The following is a 20,856-nucleotide window of genomic DNA, read 5'->3' as shown; positions in this document are numbered from 1 at the left end:
TTGCCAAACAGCAGCCCAGACCCACCACTCAGCATGTCCTTGGCAAGAAGCACAACCTCAGGCTGACATTGTTTCCATGTCCATGAGAAATGATGTGTATAAACGATGGCCAGTAAGATGCTCATCTGTTGGGAAGACAACAGAGGGCAGGGCTGAGAGCATGGCTTCCCTGCTGATTACCTATGTTCAGATCCCAGCTCAGCCATGTATAAGCTCTTGGTTCTTGGGATAACTACTTGTTTTCCTCTCTGAAAAATGGGAGTAGAAATAATGAATACTTTTAATAGGATTATTTTGAGGATAAATGTATTTATTTATTTATTTATGTAATGAATTTTGACTGTAAATAGTTATTACTGTTCCACTAGATTCAAATTTCTTATCTTTGGCTTTAGCCAGATGAGTGAAGAGATTTGTACCAACGTCATGTATTCTCCTCTTCCCTGCAAATTCCTCCACCTGAGTCTTATTGAGGTGCTCCCCATTATAAGGAGTCCTGTGAATCAAAGTGGTATGTTTACTGTAAAGAATGTGGAGGATGCAGTTCACTGCATTGTATTGTTATCTTCATGAGGAAGCCAGGAGACATTTATTTTGGCTCTCTGTTTTAGAAAGGTGTTCTCCTCATGAGGACCTGTTTGCCTCTGATCTTAAGGATACTTTGAAGCATACCGAGCAGGGGTCTGCAAACTTCTTTGATAAAAGGCAAGATAGTAAATATTTTCAGCTTTGCAGGGCAGAGTCTCTGTCACAGCTACTCAACTCTTCTGTGGTAGCAGCCACAGACAGTGTGTAAGTGATTGGACATGGCTGTGTTCCAGTACAACTTCATTTACAAAAACAGGGCTCAGGCCAACCCCTGATAGAGCTATTCATGGTTTTTGTGTTTCTCTCTCAAATGCTAACTACCAGAAAAGCTTAGAGTCAAATCTGAATCATGCTTCTAGCAAATATGTACCTACACATTTAGTATACTAATATCACTCTTGCTTACCAGTTTTTACGCTGTTTTCTCACATTTATATTCCATTTGTCATAATTATAGCTCCTATCTTGACTGTATCTTCTTTCACTGTGTTTTTGTTGTTGTTGTTGTTGTTTTTGGGAATGGGATAGGACTGTAAGTAAATAAATCAATTATATCTTGCTAGCTTAGAAACCAGGACTTGAGAAACCACTTCTGACTCAAAGTTCAATCTATGTGGTTAAATAGGGAAGCAGACCATAAGATGTACGCCCAGTGGTGCACGTTGCTGACTCGCAAGCTATGTGCAGGCTTTAGCAGTTAGTGTGGTGATGTGTGCCCTCTAACCTGAGACGTTGAGAGAGGGGCAGAGAAGAGGACTTCTTGTAGCCACAAAGTTTCATTCCTTCCTCTCTCATTGTTGTAGCATTTCTTTTAAGTGAAAACAGCCTTTTTGGTTTGCTAGCCTAACTCTGGCAGGAAGACAAATTATTTTTTTACAGTATCAGACACGCGGTTTCCTGTCTATGTTTAACTTGCTAGCAGAACATCTCAGCCAGCTGGTTCCCTCTGGACCCATTGTGTCCTTAATGTCGTTGCTTTACGCCATCCAGCAAACCCACTCTGTGCACTGATCACATGCTTTGAGCATTTTGTTGACTTCCATTGCTTTCTGAGTAAGGGAAGTCTTAGAAATGCTGCCCTCTTTCTCCCGAATCTCATTTTGTGTTTGTTCAGCTCCAACACCAGGGAGCTGGCTTCTTGGGGAAATGATTAGTTTTTGCATGTAAGAAATGAAAAGAGTAAATGGTGTTTTGGTAGCTCTGGGGGATTTTAGGTATGCTGCCTTGAAACTGTGCACTCACGCCTCAAAATAGCTGGCTTTCCAGCTGTGCATTTTTGTTTCAAAAGAAACAAACCAGATTTACTTTCTGGTCTAAATGCAGAAGAAAAAATAAGTGTGGAAGTATGGTTGAGAAAAGTTGTTAGAAGAGGAAGAAAATTATGGATTAAAGCTGCTAGTCTCATTCCTGAGAAGAGAAATCAGTTATTTGAGGTGATGACTCAGAGCTGAAGTAGCCTTTGGTTGTGAACCAGCCTTGGTCAGAAAGCACACTTGGAATTCGTCAATATGGCCCTATGTCTGACCAAGGAAATAATAAAGATTTTGCATGCTAGAGGACACTGTGACTCAGTTGAAGGAAGCTTAGAATGTATTTGAACTGAATTAAGGCAAAAGCAACTCGCTTTTCAAGATTTTTTTTTTCCTAAGTAGCAAAATAAAGCTGCACTGAGGCCAGATGTGGTTTCTGGTTGTGAATATTTGTACTCTAGAACCTCATTCTGGTATGAATCAGCAGAGTGGAATCCAGTATGGACACAGGCTGTCTCAAATTCCATCCACTGGATATGAGTGGCCAAGAAAGCAGTCGGACCCATACTGCTGGTGCTGTAGCAAGGTTCTGGTGGTTCCTCTGCAGCCTCAGGTCTCTCCCATTGCGGCCTCCATGTGTTCCATAAACTCCACACCCATAAGTAATGGCAAGAAGGGTCCACTGAGACCTTTTGCTGCTTTGCAAGTGTCTCAGTGTCCCACCAGGGGAAAAAAAAGGCTCAGGGAGGTGGCTAACCACTGTGAAATTGACTTTTATTTCCACCCACATATACTCCAGAGGCTGTATTCACCAGCATTTGGACATCTGGATGACTTGCCTTTGGAAAGTCTTTTTGTATTCTAAATTGCTCCTGCATGTTACCTGTTGTGGAAAATATCAATTTTGCCATTACAAATTATGCTTTTTTTAAAAAATTTTAACTTTTAGAGAAATAATTTATATTTGCTTATCTACTTTTAAAAATATACATATATATGCCTTTTGTTGCCTAATTAGAGGATATACTTGGTTCCAATGTCAAGAACAATTTATCTGAAATTTAGTCATTAAAATTATTTCCATGTCTTTCATTTTCCAGGCCCCATCCTATTCAAAATACCTGTTTCTTCCACCAGGCTGATGTAGTCATGCTTAGGCTTGGCTGCACATTGGAAACACCTGAGGAGCTTTAAAAACTACTCATTAACTGGGTCTTACTCCTGCAGTTTCTGACTTAATTGGTCTGGGGCCTGGTATCAGGAGTTATTTTTTAATTCTTCAAGATATTTTAATATGCAGCCCACATTGGGAACCACTGGACTCAAGACAGTTTGTTCTGCCAAATCTTTTTCTATTTTTCATCACGTTCCCCCTGTAACCTGGAAAGGGACGGTAACAATTAAAGAATGGCAGCTACCACAGGAAGGAGCCAAAATTATGCCTTCGAAGGTTAGAGGAGGAGAAAAACCAACACCTGTTTTACCCCGTCTGTGGAGGAATAACAAGACACTTTAAGAGGGGATATTATTTTGTTTTCTACAACAATTTACAAGCAATTGCTTTAGAACAAGGTCAACAGCCTCATTGGGAATAGGCATCTTAGCTTTTAAAACTGATTAAATTATACATTAAAGGAAAGCACATTTTAAACCTTAATGTGTCCAAAAGGTTGGATGGCAAGGTTTGGGTGCCACTGCCTTGGCAGAGACAAGGCAGGGACCAGGGAGGCTATATGCGTGATTTTAGGAGGTGAGAAACTCAGGTGGGAAGGAATTGCGGAAGCCTGTGGTTCACCTGGAAAGCCAGAGAGAGAGAGAGGATGTATTTTGGTGACCTAACAGGTATTGTGAATAATGAATATGCTTTTCCAAAGCGGTCTGGTCTCCCTGTTGGAGAGCATCCTGAAGTAACTTAAGAAATGTACCTTGCTTTCAGGTTTCCTGAGAACATGAGGGCCCCTAGACAGAGTACAAGGTATAATTCAGACAGCCAGCCAGAAAATTAAAGAATCAGGGCAGGTGTGGGGATTCTAACAAAACCTAAGCATTTAGTAGTCAGAAGACTGTAATAACACAGAAAAGAAAATGAAAAAAAAAATCTTGCTCCAAAGAACATATATCAGGTGTGAAACTCTCTTTGTGGAGGGACAGATGTGTCATCATTTCCTGGACAAAGCCTGATACCTTGTAGGCACCCTCCTAATGTTGGTTGCCCTCCTTTTACAGTCAGAGCAAGAGAAGTAGCAGGAATCTATATCCTAAGGAGGAACATAAAGGGTGAAAAGCACAGTGGAAGGGATGCCTAAAAGAGCAAAGGCTGAATCAGGGTTTTAATGGCCTGAAATGACCAATTTTCTAAAACTTCATGGGTAGATGTCATTCTGAAATCAGGATGATCTGGCTGAAAGAATCAAAACAAAACAGAAAGAACAAACCATCAAGAGCCTTAAACTCCACTCGGTGGAAGAGGAGGTGAGAGTCCTGCTGTAATCTTTGCTACACAGATTATATTCCAAGTATTATATCTGTGTCTATCAAAACGCATGATGAAGAATCTTAAATAGCAAGCGTGGTTTCGGAGAATAGATCACTTTATCCTTAGAAAAAAGGTCCTGGCATTTATTGGGTGCTATATGCTGGGCAGGCTGATTTTAGGTTCTGATAAATATATCAGACTTTAGAGTCTCATAAATATATCTCTTGAAAAGTAACCGAAGAAAACATGGCTGCTCAACCTGAAAATGAAATGATTTAGGAGATCTGAGTTTAATATCCAGCAGGAGTTTAATAGTTCTCATCCCATAGAAAATGGGTTCATTTTGTTGCTTTTTGCTTTAGAGAACAGCAGAAGGACCAATAATAGAAGTACACAGAGGCTACATTTGACTTAATGTAAAGAATAAACATATCCCAATATTTAGACTTTATCCTAATATATCTGCAGTTAGAAATATTGTGATTTGATTATGGAATGAAAACAAAGGAATGGTGTCCTTCTACCATAACATATTCAAGCAGAGGTTTTACCTCTACCTCTCATGGGTATTCTAGAAAGAGGTTATCATACTGGATTAGAATACATGCAAGGCTTTTCCATCTGGGAGAGAGATAAGAAGGAAATAATACAAAGGAGACTGTACCATGGGATAGGAGAGGTGGAGAATAGCTTTGTTCTGAAATATGTGCAGTTGGAATAAAACAACCACATTGATTGGAGAGAAGACTTCTTTCATCATTTGGGGAAAAATACTCTCAAAATATATCCAGAATGTCGAAAAGTGCTGTCAATAGCTGGAAGTCAAATTAAATCCTTCATTGCTAGTGAGCTTACTCTCCTTTTGTTGTTTAATTGAAATCACTTTTTATTGTTTGCCTAAATTGGTGTGCTTTTTACTAGGATGATGGTTGGGGAAGCATATCTCATTCTACACTCCTCCACCAGTTAATTGACTAGAAAATTATCATGGACCATTTTCTCATTGGCTAGTGCTGAATACAACTGTACCAGAGCTTTGCAAACAATTCCACTAAGAAATTTTCTGTAGGAGGAAAGCATCTCTGTGGCAGAGTACCAAAGAACTTAACTTTATTTTTGCTAAACTCTTTAGCAAGAATAAAATTTACCTCTGAAACTTGAATGTGTAAATGAATCACTGAGAGAACTTTTAAATGCAGATTCTGATTCAGTTAGTTGAGGACAGCGCTAAGACTCTTCATTTCCACTAAGTTCCCAGGAGATGCTGATGGCTGCTGGTCTGCGGGCACACTTAGAATAATGAGGTGACAAGTTATTCTTTATGTAACACGCCAACAAAATTTTTAAAGGTGCAGAAAATAATGGCAAGATCTTTGAACTCTGCAGTATGAAGCATATATGTGAGTGCTTAGCTTTCACTCTCTTTCTGTGTGTGTGTGTGTGTGTGTATACAGATACTCAGACACAGATACATTCACATATATACATCTAAATATATATGCAGTACGGTCCATATTCAGATTTCTTCAAGGTTATGGGTCTGTTGTTTAAATTCAGAATCCAGTCAAGGACAACACATTAAAATTGATTGTTTTGCCTCTACAGTGTGTTTTTTTGGTTTTCATGACATTGACTTTGATTTGAATAGGTCAGACCATTTTATTTACTTTATAAGGGCACTTTGTAGATTTGTCTGATGATTTGATTAATTCAGATTAAACATTTTTGTAATGATTCTGGTGTTTTTATTGTAGGAAGTTTTTTTAAAACAGTAATTCTGCAGAAAAACAAGGTTTTCCATTTGTATTCAGTCATATTAGTAGCAAGACGACTACAGATGCATACTTGGATGATAAAACAAGTTTAAAAGCTCAAGAAAATGATAACTGTAAAAGCCAGGAATAGTGATTACTTTTTAGAGGAAGGGAGGGATCTCCGATTGAGTTGGGGAACATGAACAGACTTCTGGGGTGGCCAGCAAAATTATATTTTCTGACCTGACCAGTGGTTACAAGAGTGTTGATCTTATAGTAATTCACTAAGCCAGACACTTGTTTTATGCACTTTTCTGTATCTGTGTTTTATTTTGGAATGAATTCTTTTTCACAAGAGAGAAATCAGAGTAATTTCTCTAATTTTGAAGGCCATACCATGCTCTTGGGCTAAGTATATTATTTTAAATACCCTTAGGAGAAAGGAAAGAAGAAGAGAGGGCTAACTTTTTTTTGGGGGGGCGGGGCGGGGGGAGACGGTTTCGTTCTGTTGCCCAGGCTAAAATGCGGTGGCACCATTGTAGCTCGCTGCAGTCTTGAACTTCTGGGCTCGTGATCCTCCTGCCTCAGCCGTTTAAGTAGCTCAGATTACATGCCCACACCACCACATCCAGCTAATTTTTTTTTCTTATACAGACAGGGTCTCAGTATATTGCCCAGAATGGTGTCAAGCTCCTGGGCTCAAGTGATCCTCCCACCTCAGCCTCACAAAGTGCTGGGATTACAGGCGTGAGCCACCATGTCTGCCCTCCATTTTTTTTTAATCATCCGAATGGCTTCAAAGCTTTTGTTCTTTCCATACCACCAAGCTATCTCCTTAACAATGAACTCTGAGATCCATTTAATAATTCTGAAAATTTCCAGTCACTTCTGTCACTCATAGAGGCCAGACTTAGTTGCAAATAAGGAGCCATTTGCAATTGTCAGAGTCTTGTTACATAAATATTTTTTTAAAGACAAATGTCAAATTCTTTTTTTTTCTGTCTTCCAAAGATAAATGTTAATATGCCATAAAAAAATACAAACTGGCAGAAAACCTCAAGGGGAAATCCTGTGGTATACTTTCCTTTGGAGTGATTGAAAAGTAAACAGTTTGTCTTATAACTTGAGTATGCATGTGCGCACACACATGCACACGCGCGTGCGCACACACACACTTTGCTCTCAGCCTCTTTTATGTCCTTTGTTATGCCGACACTAGTTCCTAAAAGGAACTTAATTCACTATTTTAAATAAAAGTCACTTGGTTAAAAAAATAAAAACATTAAATTAAGGCCAACTTGGTAAATAAAATCCTATGTGGATCAGTTAATGTATCTTGATAAAAAGCAAATCAACATAGCTGAATTTGGGAGATAGGCTCCTACTTTAATATTTGACGTAGTCTGGCAATTCCTCCACTCGGTAAAGGAGTTTAGGGCAAAAATTTAGTGGGATACTAATTTATCTGAGCAATAGAAAGGGACATGGATGACAGTTTTTCGCACACCTTGGTGTATTAGTACACTAATGAGCCTCAGATGCCAAGAGAGATTCTTGTGAAGTTGGCAGTGAAACTCTAACCACAAGGATGTTCACATGCCAGCATGTTCACCTAAAAGCAAGGGTATATATGCAACTGGCTGAGATCCAAAGAAGGAAACTGTGCTAAAGAGAGATAGCTGAGGGGAAGGAAGAACTTCCTGTCTCAAGTCATGTTAATTATAACATTAAAAGGACAGCATTCATTTATTGAGTACTTACTAGGAACAACTTTTACTTAACAAGAATACTTATTTACTAAGTAGACAAAAATGTTGTAGAAACAACCAAGGTTCAGTATCCTCCTTTGTAAAACGGGGGTAAGAGAATCTAACTCGTACATAGGGTTTTTGGAGAAATAAAGTAGATCATGTTTACAAAATAAATTGTCCAGTGCCTAACCCAACAAAGCACATTGTATATGAGTTATCTTTCTTACTGTTACAAGATTTCAAAGGAGGGCTTCTCCTCATTCTCCACTGTGGAGCTCCCTTCCCACTCCACAGAAGCTCCGACAGCATCCACAGTTGTCCATGTGCAGCACAACAAATCAAGCCAGGCAGATCTCCCATTGGCATTAGTTACCAACTTCCTGGAGAAACCCATCAATCTCAAAATCCCTACTCTAGCAAGTCCTGGAGAAGAGACTAGAGCCCAAATGCCTTCACTCTGCCAAGGGAGCTTCCCTTTTTGTGTGTCTTTGCCATGGACTTCTTGAAGTAGGGAAGCCTGTGGACCCCTTCTCACTGTGATGTTTTTTAAATGCATAAAATGGAACATGGAGTATTTCAAAGAAAACCAATTACATTGAAATACAATGATCAAATATTTTTTAAAAATAACAATAGCAGCACATCTAACAATTGAAATATCTAAATGATGAGTGTAAGTCACATGCTGAGACGTCTGCAACAACAAACTCATAGGTACAGCTGATACTAGGAAATATTAATTTTTAATTAAAGGTTAAAGAAAATAAAAAAGATGCAGTTTTTGCCCATTCAAATTCACAGACCCACTGAACTCTATTTATCAAACCCAGGCTAAAAATGTTTACTATTATAGCCTCATTTTTTTATGAGCCTTGGATAAATTCCACTCTTATTTTTAATGCCCTTCAGAGCTATATCTAGTTCAATGTTATTGCTATTCATGGAAGGTCCCAATAGTGCAACAATTATGTTTTGAGCTCTGCTAAGTTCTAGGCCATGAGAACAGGCTCTGAGAAAAGAAAAAGATTTGGGGGTTCTCCTTCACAGAAAACTTTTTATTTCCTGGCAGGAAAAAGATGCATATTTACAAAGACACTACTAAACTGTGGTTCTTAGTTCAGAACAAAGGAATATAATCCCCATACCCAAAATATACTCCTTTAGACACATTATACAAGAATTGCCAATGTCACTGGGTGGATGGCTGTAAAATCACTTAGTCCAGGCTACACTAAAGAAAAACACTTTATCAAATTGGGAGCTTATATAAAGTCATTCTTCCCCACCCCTCCAACCCCCATCCCCCAACCCCAACCGCCCAAACACAGGGTCTTGCTCTGTTACCCAGGCTGGAATGCAGTGGCAGGATCATAGTGTGCTGCAGCCTTGAACTCCTACCTCAAGTAAAGTAATCCTCCTGTCTCAGCCACCCTAATAGCTGGGACTGCAGGAAGCACCACAGTGCCTGGCTAATTTTTTTTTTTTTTTTTTTTTTTTCAGTTTGTGTAGAGACAGTCTCACTATGTTGCCCAGGCAAGTCTCAAACTCCTAGGCTCAAGTGATCCTCCCGCCAAAGTGCTAAGATTTCAGGCGTGAGCCACCACACCCAGCCTAAGGTCATTGTCATTCTTAGTTGGCTCTCACCAATATGAAGTTTAGAGATCAGGTATGGGGTTGAGATCAGAAGTCTCTCCAATCAGGCAGTGCTCATTGTAAATACCAGCTTTGCTGTTGCCTAAATTTATCGTCTTGGAAAATTACTTAAACCGTCTGATCTTCAGCTTCCCTATCTGTAAAATGGGGTTTATAATAATAGCAGTGTCTACCTCATAGGGTTTTTCTATCAATTAAATTTAAATATTCTATAAAATCCTTAGCACACAGCCAGGAACTTAGTAAGTGTTCAGTTTATGAGTTTCTCTGTAACTGGCGGCTGATGAAAAGAAACATTTCCTGTTGGTCTCCAACTAAAGGAGATGCTGGCTTGTACCTACACCAACGGCTGTTGGGTTTTCTAGTAGCAACCCAAGGGTTAATACTGCCAGAGGGTGTGGGTGGCTCCTGTTTAGATAAAGCCACATCCCAAAGCTTCCTTCCAGCCCTGGTTGCTATTGTTAGAGTTTTTCACCACCTCTTTGAAGTTTCAAGATTGACAGATGTTATTCAAGAATTCCTCCCCCTCAAATTTTTTAAGTGTAAGTTTTCTAAAGAAATAACAGGAAATTTTAGGAGAAAGTAAAACTTTGGTTTCTGACATTGAACTGGGGATTTCTAGAATCTTCTTCAGTCAGTGCCACACATAAACTTAAGGGGATTTCTGTTTTTGTGTTTCCTTTAGGCTAAAAAGGAATTGAAATTAGCAAATACGACTGTTTTTATAGATAGTTAGGAATTATAAAATAAAATTATCCATGATGAATCAACATTTCATTTGGATGTTTTAGTGAATTAAGGACACAGCTAAGTAATTATGCAGTTAATATTTAAATTTTTTCAAATTGTATTTCTCATATGTGAAAAAAAATTGACTACATATTCACATTTGGCCAAAGTGAAGTCTCTCCAGATTCTGCCAATGAGGTTATTAAAATAACACCTCTAAGAAGAGGGGTCAGCAAAGTTTTTCTGTGAAGGGCCAGATAGTAAATATTTTAGGCTTTCTAGGCCAGATAAGATTTCTGTTGCATGAACCTCTTAGTTTTATTGTTTTTTAAACAACTCTTTAAAAATGGGGGTGGAAATCATTCTTAGGTCACAGGACTATACAAAAGCAGGCCATGGACTTTTGAGCCATAGTTTGTCAAACCTTGCTGTAAAATATAAAAAATTTGAGAAGTATCATTCCACATAAGTAATCATTCAGCTTCTAAAACAAACGTTTGTTGAATAACATAAATTGCCCCATTTTGCCCCAGGTGCTGGGTATATCATGATGATCAAAACAGACCTGGCCACTACCCTGCTTTGTCAGGAGAGAAGCAATCAGATAATCAAGTGGATTTGTGATTATAAGACATTCCATGTAGTTACAGACACAGAGAATGGAGACAAGTGGGTACTTCAAGCAAACACATTCATTGGATACCACATGTAATAGAGGTGGAGTTTCAGGCAGGGAGCATTGTGGAAGTGGTAAGCCTAAGTGGAAATGCCAACTGCTGGATCGGCTGTTGTGTTTGAATTTGTGTTGTGTTCATCTGCCCCCTTAATTTTGTTTGCTGGACAACAGAGACAGTCCATACATCTTCACAAGAGCATCTTTTTCTTCTTTTGCATTCAATCATTTTGTAATTGCTTTGTCCCACCCCATTTCTGTCCTACTCTTGCCTGTTCTTTGTCCCAATCCAAGCCTCCCAGTGTAAGAATTTATGTTTTTAAGGGTCAATCACCAAATTTTCTTTTTCCCTATACTTTTAAAATGCATTCATATATCTTTCCCAAAAATGGTGATTTTTTTTCCTCTTGCTTGCTGGAATTCTGACATCTTGGGGTTACTTCTCTGGTTACTAGACCCAAGATTTTCATCTAGAATATATAGTCAGTGGAAGTTGGCATTTCCACTCAGACTTACCTTAAGAACAAGTAATCATATTACACATAAACCTTAAAAATTGATATGTACTAGCTTCATTTCTCACTGTTTCCTTAGATGAAAGTATCAGATGCTGGGCCAAGCGCAGTGGCTCACACCTGTAATCCCAGCACTTTGGGAGGCCAAGGTGGGCGGATCACAAGGTCAGGAGTTCACGACCGGCCTGGCCAACATGGTGAAACCCCATCTCTACTAAAAATACAAAAAAAAAAAAAAAAAATAGTTAGCCGGGCATAGAGGCTGAGGCAGGAGAATCGCTTGAACCCAGGAGGCGAGGTTGCAGTGAGCAGAGATTATGCCATTGCACTCCTGCCTGGGTGACAGAGCAAGACTCCATCTCGAGAAAAAAAAAAAAAAAGTATCAGATGCTGAAGCAGCTATGTAGACTGGGGTATATAACCTGGGGTTCATCATCGTGACTCAGGAAAATTTAGGACATGAACACACACGAGGAGTTTAGGAGTGGAGGTTTAATAGGCAGAAGAGAAGAGAAAGAGAAACAACTCTCTCTATAGAGAAAGGAGTCTCCAAGCGGAAACGACGGGCCGGTGGTGAATGTGCTGGATTTTATAGTCCGGTTTGAGGAGGCGGTGTCTGATTTACATAGGGCTCACAGATTTGTTCAATCAGGTATGACGTTTACACAGTGCATGGGGAAGACTGGTCACCCCACCCTAATCTTATTATGCAAATGGACTTTCCAGTTGATCAGCACCATCTTGTCTGTTCTTTATTGTACACATGGCTGACAAAGAGAAGGGAAGATGGAGCTGCCATCTTGAACATGTCCTTAGTTCCTGCTGGCATTCACCCGTGCAAGCTCCCAGCTTGCCTGTCTATGTCTGAAGCTCAACTTTACAGGCTGCTCTTTGTTAGAAAATGATTTGGGGCTGCTTTTCATTAAAAAGAAATGCCTTACCGAGGACTTCCATACCCTTACTATCTGCCCAAGTAATTTCTTCTTAACTCCTTTATCAGTACCATTTAGGTAATGGGTTCCCCTTGAGAGAATTTGGTTATATCCTCATTCCACCTGGACTATATTCTCATCACTTTTTTTTTTTTCTCTTCAAACACCTACTGTAGGTGAAAACTGACAAATGAATAATCAAAAGATCCTTCTCTGACACGGAGTTTGGGTCCATACCACCTACCCATTTTTTTCCTTTCTATTCCCCAGGTGCAGAGTGGTCAGTATGGGATAATTGCTCTTCCTTAGATAGATCATATATTCTTTCTCCTTAACATAGCACTCTTTCCACTCGTCACTGACTTTTCCCATTCTTCAGAGACCAACTTAAAGGCAGTTTTTTGCTACTGTGCCTTCCAAGTTTCTTTAAGCTTTTCCACATTCCACTAATATATAGATTACATTGTACATTTAGCCCCTATCCCAGACGCCATATATTGCTTACTTGTATATATGCCCTAAGTCCTCTACTGGCTACTCTCTGAGGGCAGTGCCATGCCCATCATAGACACTCAGTAGTGATATATTTAATGAATGATTCTAGGATCTGAGCATGAGGCCTGCTCATTAATGGGTACTTTGGAGGGCAGATGGATGACACATAAAGCAATAGAATTCTGCATGTTTGCCCAATGAAAGCAGCCCAGCACAAGCTCCCATTGAACTAGAGCTGCCTTTTGCTCTCTCCTGTCCACTGTCTGTTTCTATTCATGTCCTTCTTCCAAAGAGGAAAACTATTTCACCAGAGCCAACAAGGCCAGCACATGAAACAAAGTTTGAGGCACAAGATATTATAGTTAGATATCTGGTGCTAAGGACTCTCCTTGTCAGCTCACAGGGGACTGCTTCAGAATTCCAAGTCATAAAACTGCAGCATTTCCATTTTTAACTTGTTTTACCTTTTCGGCAATGTTTCCATTGTTGCTATTAAATATTTCAGTTCCATGAAACTACAATTCATATGCACACTGAAAAGAGGAATGTTGGGTGGGTGTAAGATAACCGTCCAAAGAGATCCTTTCCACGGACTCCTCTCCCTGTCACCCATGGGCCCAGGGTAGCTTGAATGCTGATCAGAGCAGAACAAGTTGGAGTTTGAAAAAGAGCAAAGATTTTGGTGGAAACTGTGGCACGCTCTGTGTTTTTACCAGATATCATACATGCAGATTTTTTGAAGGCAGAAGCTGTGTCATTTTTTTCCATGTTCCCAATGTCCTGAGCTTAGATAACACTCAGTAAATGCTTTGTCTTTTTATTTGGCAATATTGAGGACTTGCTGTGTGCTAAGTGCAGTTTACAGTAGTGAAGAAGACATGGTCCCTTCCAGCATGGAGTTCCCTGTCCGTGGGGGATGACAAGAGTAGGGAAAGATAGATGTGAAATCAAGAGGTAGAGTCATAGTTCATTTAGTTTAAGTTGTACTGAATTGTTACCTAGGAAAAGTATAAGGTGCTATGAAAATGTATAAAATAAGACAATTTTCCAAGTTTTTCTAGGCCTCTCTTAAGGAGTGACATTTAAGCTGAAGTTTGAAGGAAGAGTAGGAGATGACGAATAGATGGCCAGAGGCAGGGAAGACTGAACGAGCATACACTTGCATCCCTGAAATAAAAATTAACAATATTGTATCTACAAAAACTATGCAGATGCTAAAATCTATAGATGCTCAGGCATGAACCCACTTCCTGACAGTACTTACCTACCACATCCAACTCCTTCTCTCCTTGTTTTGTTTCCCCATCAGAATATAACACCAGCAATCCTGACTTGTTGCTAGTCATATTTCAAGTGACAGGCATCAGCCTCCTGCCACCACTGGGAGTTGCCATATCTGTCATCATCATCTTCTACTGCTACCGCGTTAACCGGCAGCAGAAGCTGAGTTCATCCTGGGAAACCGGCAAGACGCGGAAGCTCATGGAGTTCAGTGAGCACTGTGCCATCATCCTGGAAGACGACCGCTCTGACATCAGCTCCACGTGCGCCAACAACATCAACCACAACACAGAGCTGCTGCCCATTGAGCTGGACACGCTGGTGGGGAAAGGTCGCTTTGCTGAGGTCTATAAGGCCAAGCTGAAGCAGAACACTTCAGAGCAGTTTGAGACAGTGGCAGTCAAGATCTTTCCCTATGAGGAGTATGCCTCTTGGAAGACAGAGAAGGACATCTTCTCAGACATCAACCTGAAGCATGAGAACATACTCCAGTTCCTGACGGCTGAGGAGCGGAAGACGGAGTTGGGGAAACAGTACTGGCTGATCACCGCTTTCCACGCCAAGGGCAACCTACAGGAGTACCTGACACGGCATGTCATCAGCTGGGAGGACCTGCGCAAGCTGGGCAGCTCCCTCGCCCGGGGGATTGCTCACCTCCACAGTGATCACACTCCATGTGGGAGGCCCAAGATGCCCATCGTGCACAGGGACCTCAAGAGCTCCAATATCCTCGTGAAGAACGACCTAACCTGCTGCCTGTGTGACTTTGGGCTTTCCCTGCGTCTGGACCCTACTCTGTCTGTGGATGACCTGGCTAACAGTGGGCAGGTAAGTTAGAGCTAGTGCTAGATCCCCTTTACCTTGAGCCTGGCTTCACCCTGCCTCTTGATCCATATCTCCTGGCTCTTATCTCAAACAGCCCTGTACTCTGGACACTGGTCTAGGGAATCTAGCCAAAGTATGGAGTCTGCCTTGAGCATACTCTGCTCTGTCCTGCCTGAGCATTTTTGCTAATAGACAGCATTTCTCCTCCCGTCTTCAAATTCTTCCCAATTCAGCACATTTTTTCCTCCTGGATCAATCCTCATTTCTCTTCCAGCAAATGTTTTTTCTTTGTTTCAAGCACTGTTAGTACTTTACCTCTATTTTTTCCCTCTCTTATGGTTGTACTCAGTCCTTTCTACTCTATACTAGCTGTAGTTGTTTTGGTTTCTTTGTATTATTCTTTGTATTAATAGCATCGAGGAAGGCAATCTCCCTGAAGTCCAAATCTACATCCACATGGTCACCCAAGATATCTAGCACAATGCCTTGAACACTGAAAGTAAAATAAGTACTTGTCGACTGAGTGAGCACTTCCACTCTTGAAGCACTCTCACAGATTAAAATGGAAATGTTTTTGGCTAAGAAACTATTGGAAGGTGATTAGAAATCACCACAACATCCCTTATAAATGATGAGCCCAGTGTTTTCACACAGTGGAGTCCGTGGAGAGCAGCACTGTCTTCTTTAGCCAGGTGGCAGGACACACTTTGAAGCATTCGGTTACTGCTCAGTCAACCCTGTGTCCATGGCAGCGCACACAGTGTTGAGGTAAACATCAAAACATGGACAGACTAATGTGCCAGAGTAATGAGCCATGCAATGACCTCTTGAGAAGAAAAATTTTTTCTAATACATGCCAATAAGAAACATTCCTTGGAATGATAATATCAACTCACTTGGCTTCCCTAGATCCTTGGGAAGGTAGGACTTTATTGTTATTTAATCAGTCTATACATACTACAATACTAAATATTTAAGTGATCCATTCCCTGGAATATTTTTTTCCTTTTTCATATGGATCCCACGTTTGCATATTATCAGTCATGGAGATTAGCACAGGCCTCAAAGTCAAAATAAAACTACATGGCCCACACGTCGAAATTATAAAGTGATCCAGATTTGGTCTTTTACTGTGAAAATGCTTTTATACAATTTAATTTAGTAGAGATGTTATGCAATTGTACTATATCCTTTGCACACTGGAATGTGCCATGGGATCAACAAAGATTAAGACTCAGTCCTGAAGTGATCAAAACTGATAGCAATTATTATTTTTACCATAAGTCTTGGAGTTTCAGGAATAAAAAAAATTCAATTTTGGAAAGCAAAAATAAACATTTAAAATATCACAAATATTGTCTCTCAGGTTATCTGTAAGGATGTTATTGAAAAATGTGATGATATAAGTCATGGGGTTAGATAAGGCAGCTCTGGGGTTTGGCACTTCCTTATTTTGGCGTGCTTTGTTTATAGTCTTTAGAGGGTTTTCAGGGAGAGAACATCTATTTTAAAAAATAACCATCTATCTGTACCTTTCTGTGCATTTCTCACTCTTTAAAACAGCACTTTGATTTTTTAAAAAAATCCTCTGCACATGTCAGGGGCCACCATCAGCTATATTGTGAAAATAAAAATGCAGCTGGAGTTAAACGATGGGCCTCACTGTCTGTTTTTGCTATAGGTGGGAACTGCAAGATACATGGCTCCAGAAGTCCTAGAATCCAGGATGAATTTGGAGAATGTTGAGTCCTTCAAGCAGACCGATGTCTACTCCATGGCTCTGGTGCTCTGGGAAATGACATCTCGTTGTAATGCAGTGGGAGGTATGTATGGACCAGCATCATTTTGTAGTGGTAAACTTGTCTTCAAAATAAGATCATGTGTTGCTTCGAGCATTATTCCAGGGGTTACAAAGCAGTTATTAGAGCTAGTTGAGATCTGATATTACACAACCATCCCAGAACTATTTGGGGTTATGCTAAACAGCCTAGGTTTTTAAACTGAAAGCCACATTTGGAGCATAAAGCTTTGTATCTCCTTTTATAAAGCTTTGTATAATTACTCTTCTCTTGACACATCTCTTCACAGTTATTTAAATATCTGGCAAGAGACGAATACTAATAAATGTATAAGAATTATCTCTAATGATCATGTGGATAATATTCAGATAAGCAGCTTATTTCTTTTACTTTGTGTTTTAAGGTTTTTCAGAATTATGTCTGGGAAAAAGATTTGATTCAAAATTTACTTTTATGGACATGCCATTCTTTTATTGGGGAAAAAAATATCATTGTTTGAGATATTTGTTTAGGTTTTGAAAATTCTAGTGAAGAGGTTATTGAGGAAGGCCGTCCTCTTACTGCTTAAGCCTGCAAGACTGATTAGGAGACCAACTTTTCTCCTGAAAAGCCCAAGGTGTCCAGCTGGCTTGCTCTTTTTCTCCCCAAGTTCAGCCACCTACTGTTTTTTTTTTCTTTTAGGATCATATTTTCCTGAACACACTGTCATAGCCTCCCAGATGCCCTCTGCTATGTCTTCTCAGCAGGTTATATGCTGAGTCCTTTTCACTGTTAGAGGCTGTTACTACTATTGACCGTTGAGACTGCAGATAGAATGGGCAGCAAACATCTGGGGTGCCAGAGTGAGGCTGTTGTTCTAGGAAGTATTGTCACTTGTTGTCCAGGAGGCAAGAACAGTTGAGGTCTACATTACTACACCCTTTCATGACTCTGTTCTCAATACCTTGGAGGGCAGATGCATGACACATAAAGCAATAGAATTCTGGCATGCTTGTCCACTGAAAGCAGCCCAGCACAAGCTCTCATTGAACTAGAACTGCCTTTTGCTGTCTCCTGTCCCCTGTGTGTTTCTATTCATGTTCTTCTTTATTTCTTAGGTGAGACAGGGTCTTAGGTCTCACCTGAGAAATCTGTGCCCCAAGTTCATCCTGGTTGGCTGCCAAATGAAGCCAAACTAACTCCCTTTTTTTTTTTTTTGAGACAGAGTCTCGCTCTGTCACCCGGGCTAGAGTGCAATGGTGCAATCTCGGCTGACTGCAACCTCCGCCTCCTGGGTTCAAGCAGTTCTCCTGGCTCAGCCTCCTGAGTAGCTGGGATTACAGACACGCACCACCATACCCAGCTAATTTTTGTATTTTTAGTAGAGACAGGGTTTCACTGTGTTGATCAGGCTGGTATCGAACTCTTGACCTCATGATCTGCCCACCTCAGCCTCCTAAAATGCTGGGATTACAGGCATGAGCCACTGCGCCCAGCCTCCATTCCATTTTTAACTTTTTGTTTTGTGATAATTTTAGACTTACAAAATAGTTGCAAAAATAGTGGAGTTTCTATATACTCTTAACTCAACTTTGCGTGTTGTTAATATCTAACCTAAACCATAGTATGGCTATCAAGAACAACAAATTAACCTGGACTCAGTGTTCTTAATTAGTCCATATACCTGTTTGTACTTCCAAGTCCCCAGTAATGTTCTTTTCTGAAACAGGATCTAGTTTAGGATCCCGCATTCATCTAATGTGCATGCCTCCTTAGTCTCCTTGATCTTGTGACAGTTCCTCAGTCAATTTTTGTCTTTTGTGACCTTGACACTTATAAAAAGTTTAAAACAGTTATTTAGACTGTCTCTCACTTTGGATTTCACTAATGTTTTCTCATGATTAGATTGAGATTACATATTTTGGGCAAAATTACCACAGAAGTGATAGTGTGCCTGTCTTCAGTGCATCATATCAGGGGAAATAAGATGTCTACGTGTCTGGTTATTAATGTTAAATTTGGTCCTTTGGTTAAAGTGGGACCTGCTGCTCTTTGTCCATTTGTAAGTAATACAATGCCTTTGACCTGTTTCTAAAGATACTAAATACCTGTTTAGCAAAGGTAGTAGAACTTTCTTATTCATCATTTACCCACTAATTTGATGATCTATGACTAATTCCTGCCTATAACAATTATTACTATAATGTTTACTTAAGGAAGATCTTCTGTTTTTCTTGTTCCTTCTATATTTATTAATATGCATTCTACTTTAAAAAAGATCTGTCTCTTCTGTCACCATCCCCTGTTCTTTGTTTACTAATTATGTATTTATATCAGCAGGGGATTTTGGATATTTGTTTTATTGTATGAGTATCCAGTATTGTCATTATTTATTTTGTTGCTCAGGTTGCCACAGCTTGGGTCACCGGTCCAAACTACCCAACATTTTGCCCAAGGCAGATTCAATTGGCACCACTGCTGGCTCTGAGTCTTCATCCTGTTCAGAATATGCATAGCCAATTCTCCAGCGTGGGTCCGGGTCACCCCCTCCCATCCTGCACCCTGCTGAACCTCACGTGTTTTCCTGAGACCCCGCATGGGGATGGCACTTCCTATCTAGCTGACATAGTTATTATTTTCTAGTTTCTTGACCGAGATTTCTTCCCCCAAAACACTTCCAAAAGTTAACTTTGTTTTTCCTTGCACAGTGAAATTTGTTTAACCAAGTTTCAGCCACTGAGAATAATTTTCTGCTTGAAAGCTTTGACAGTTCCAAAATGAATCTTTAGCCGGGTATGAGTTGTATGAGAGACAATGCTGTTGTCACTGTCAGAATAAATTTACCTAGATTTCAGTATCATTCCCTATCCTTTCAACCCTGTTATTCTATAAACATGAGCTGGAGATTGTGTCTCTGTCTTTCCCTCTGTCAGTGCAGCCAGCTTATTAAGGCCCTAGGTGAGCTCCCAGCTTTCATTGTTATCACTGACTAAAACCCTTGCCTGTTGATGTTTGCTGAGTGTGGAAGAATTTAAGCTAATGAGGAAGAAGTTCACCAAATTTTATGAGGTCTAAAAACAGTTACAGTATAAACAAGTTTTCCCAAGGAAGGAACAGGATCTGCTTTATTCAGCTAGTCTCAAAAAACCTTTCATAACCTTAGGATAAGAACAGACAGCCCTGGGGAACCGGAAAGAGGCCATCCCAGTTCTCATTTCATTTGATCTTAAGCCCACAGCCCAATTTCTCCCATCTTTGCTCAGGCTGCAGACACCGAAGTTATTTATCCATCCTCACGTTCGTCCTGACACAAAGCCCTTCGCTTGATTAGGTGTGTGAACTCACGTAGTAAGCTCCTTCTCCCACCTTGACTGCTTCTTTTAAAAGCATTAATGGTTTTTGTTTGTTTCTTTTTGGCATGTCTCAAAAACCTTAAAGACAGATTTTCAGCCTAGTCTTAGTTTCAGAGGCTTTTCTTTTACATTCAAAAGGTCCTTTGGAAAGTACAGGAAGCCTGAAGACAGATGGATTCCCTCCAACTGCATGCATCTTGATGTTGTCCCTGCTGTAGCTTTTGTAGAAACACAGATGGAAGGACAGGTTTTGACCTCAAGAAGCTTGTAGTCTACAGGAAACAGTTGTTTCTTTCTTCTCCCTTCTTTTTAAAAAACTTACACATGCAGATATGTTTCTTACCTTACAAATTAAATAAATAATGAATCCCCCTGTTTGATGTTAGACTTTAATTTTAAGGTATAAGGAAGAGGGAAGGATGTAAAAGGTCTTTCCTTAAGCTTGAACTTCTGCAGTTTGCAGTACAGCATATATAATTACCATTTTTTTTTAAATCAGCAGTCTTATTTCAAAAAAGGAAATGTGGAATATGCTTACCTTTGTATGATGAATCATAGATGGACAGTAAAGGGAACCAGATCTTCAGAGTCATCTTCTCTGTAGGCTCTGAGTCTGTGTGCTTGTGGGATCATGGATCAGGGCCACTTCTGTGACATGAAAGGCTTATGATCTGACCCATCGAGCCAGCTACCAAGCACCTGCAGAGAAGCCTACTCAAGAGGTATGGTCCTGCTGGGCGCGGTGAATCACGCCTGTAATCCCAACACTTTGGGAAGCCGAGGTGGGCGGATCATGAGGTCAG

At 40.1% G+C, this 20,856-nt stretch overlaps 1 protein-coding gene across 3 annotated transcripts in view; it reads left to right on the top strand.

Moving 5' to 3' along the window:
- The window catches only part of TGFBR2 (transforming growth factor beta receptor 2), an 87,297-nt gene that overhangs the window by 50,714 nt on the left and 15,727 nt on the right, over positions 1-20,856 (top strand). For all 3 annotated transcript variants that reach the window (XM_054552442.2, XM_003776298.5, XM_002813978.6), the window contains 2 exons: positions 14,126-14,925; positions 16,604-16,745. In XM_054552442.2, coding sequence (XP_054408417.1) covers positions 14,126-14,925; positions 16,604-16,745 — 942 coding nt within the window. The remainder of the gene's footprint in view (positions 1-14,125; positions 14,926-16,603; positions 16,746-20,856) is intronic.

Source organism: Pongo abelii, chromosome 2, assembly GCF_028885655.2.
Source record: "Pongo abelii isolate AG06213 chromosome 2, NHGRI_mPonAbe1-v2.0_pri, whole genome shotgun sequence".
NCBI lineage: Eukaryota > Metazoa > Chordata > Mammalia > Primates > Hominidae > Pongo > Pongo abelii.
Note: the sequence above shows the minus strand (reverse complement) of the source record. Positions and strands in the feature narration are given on the sequence as shown.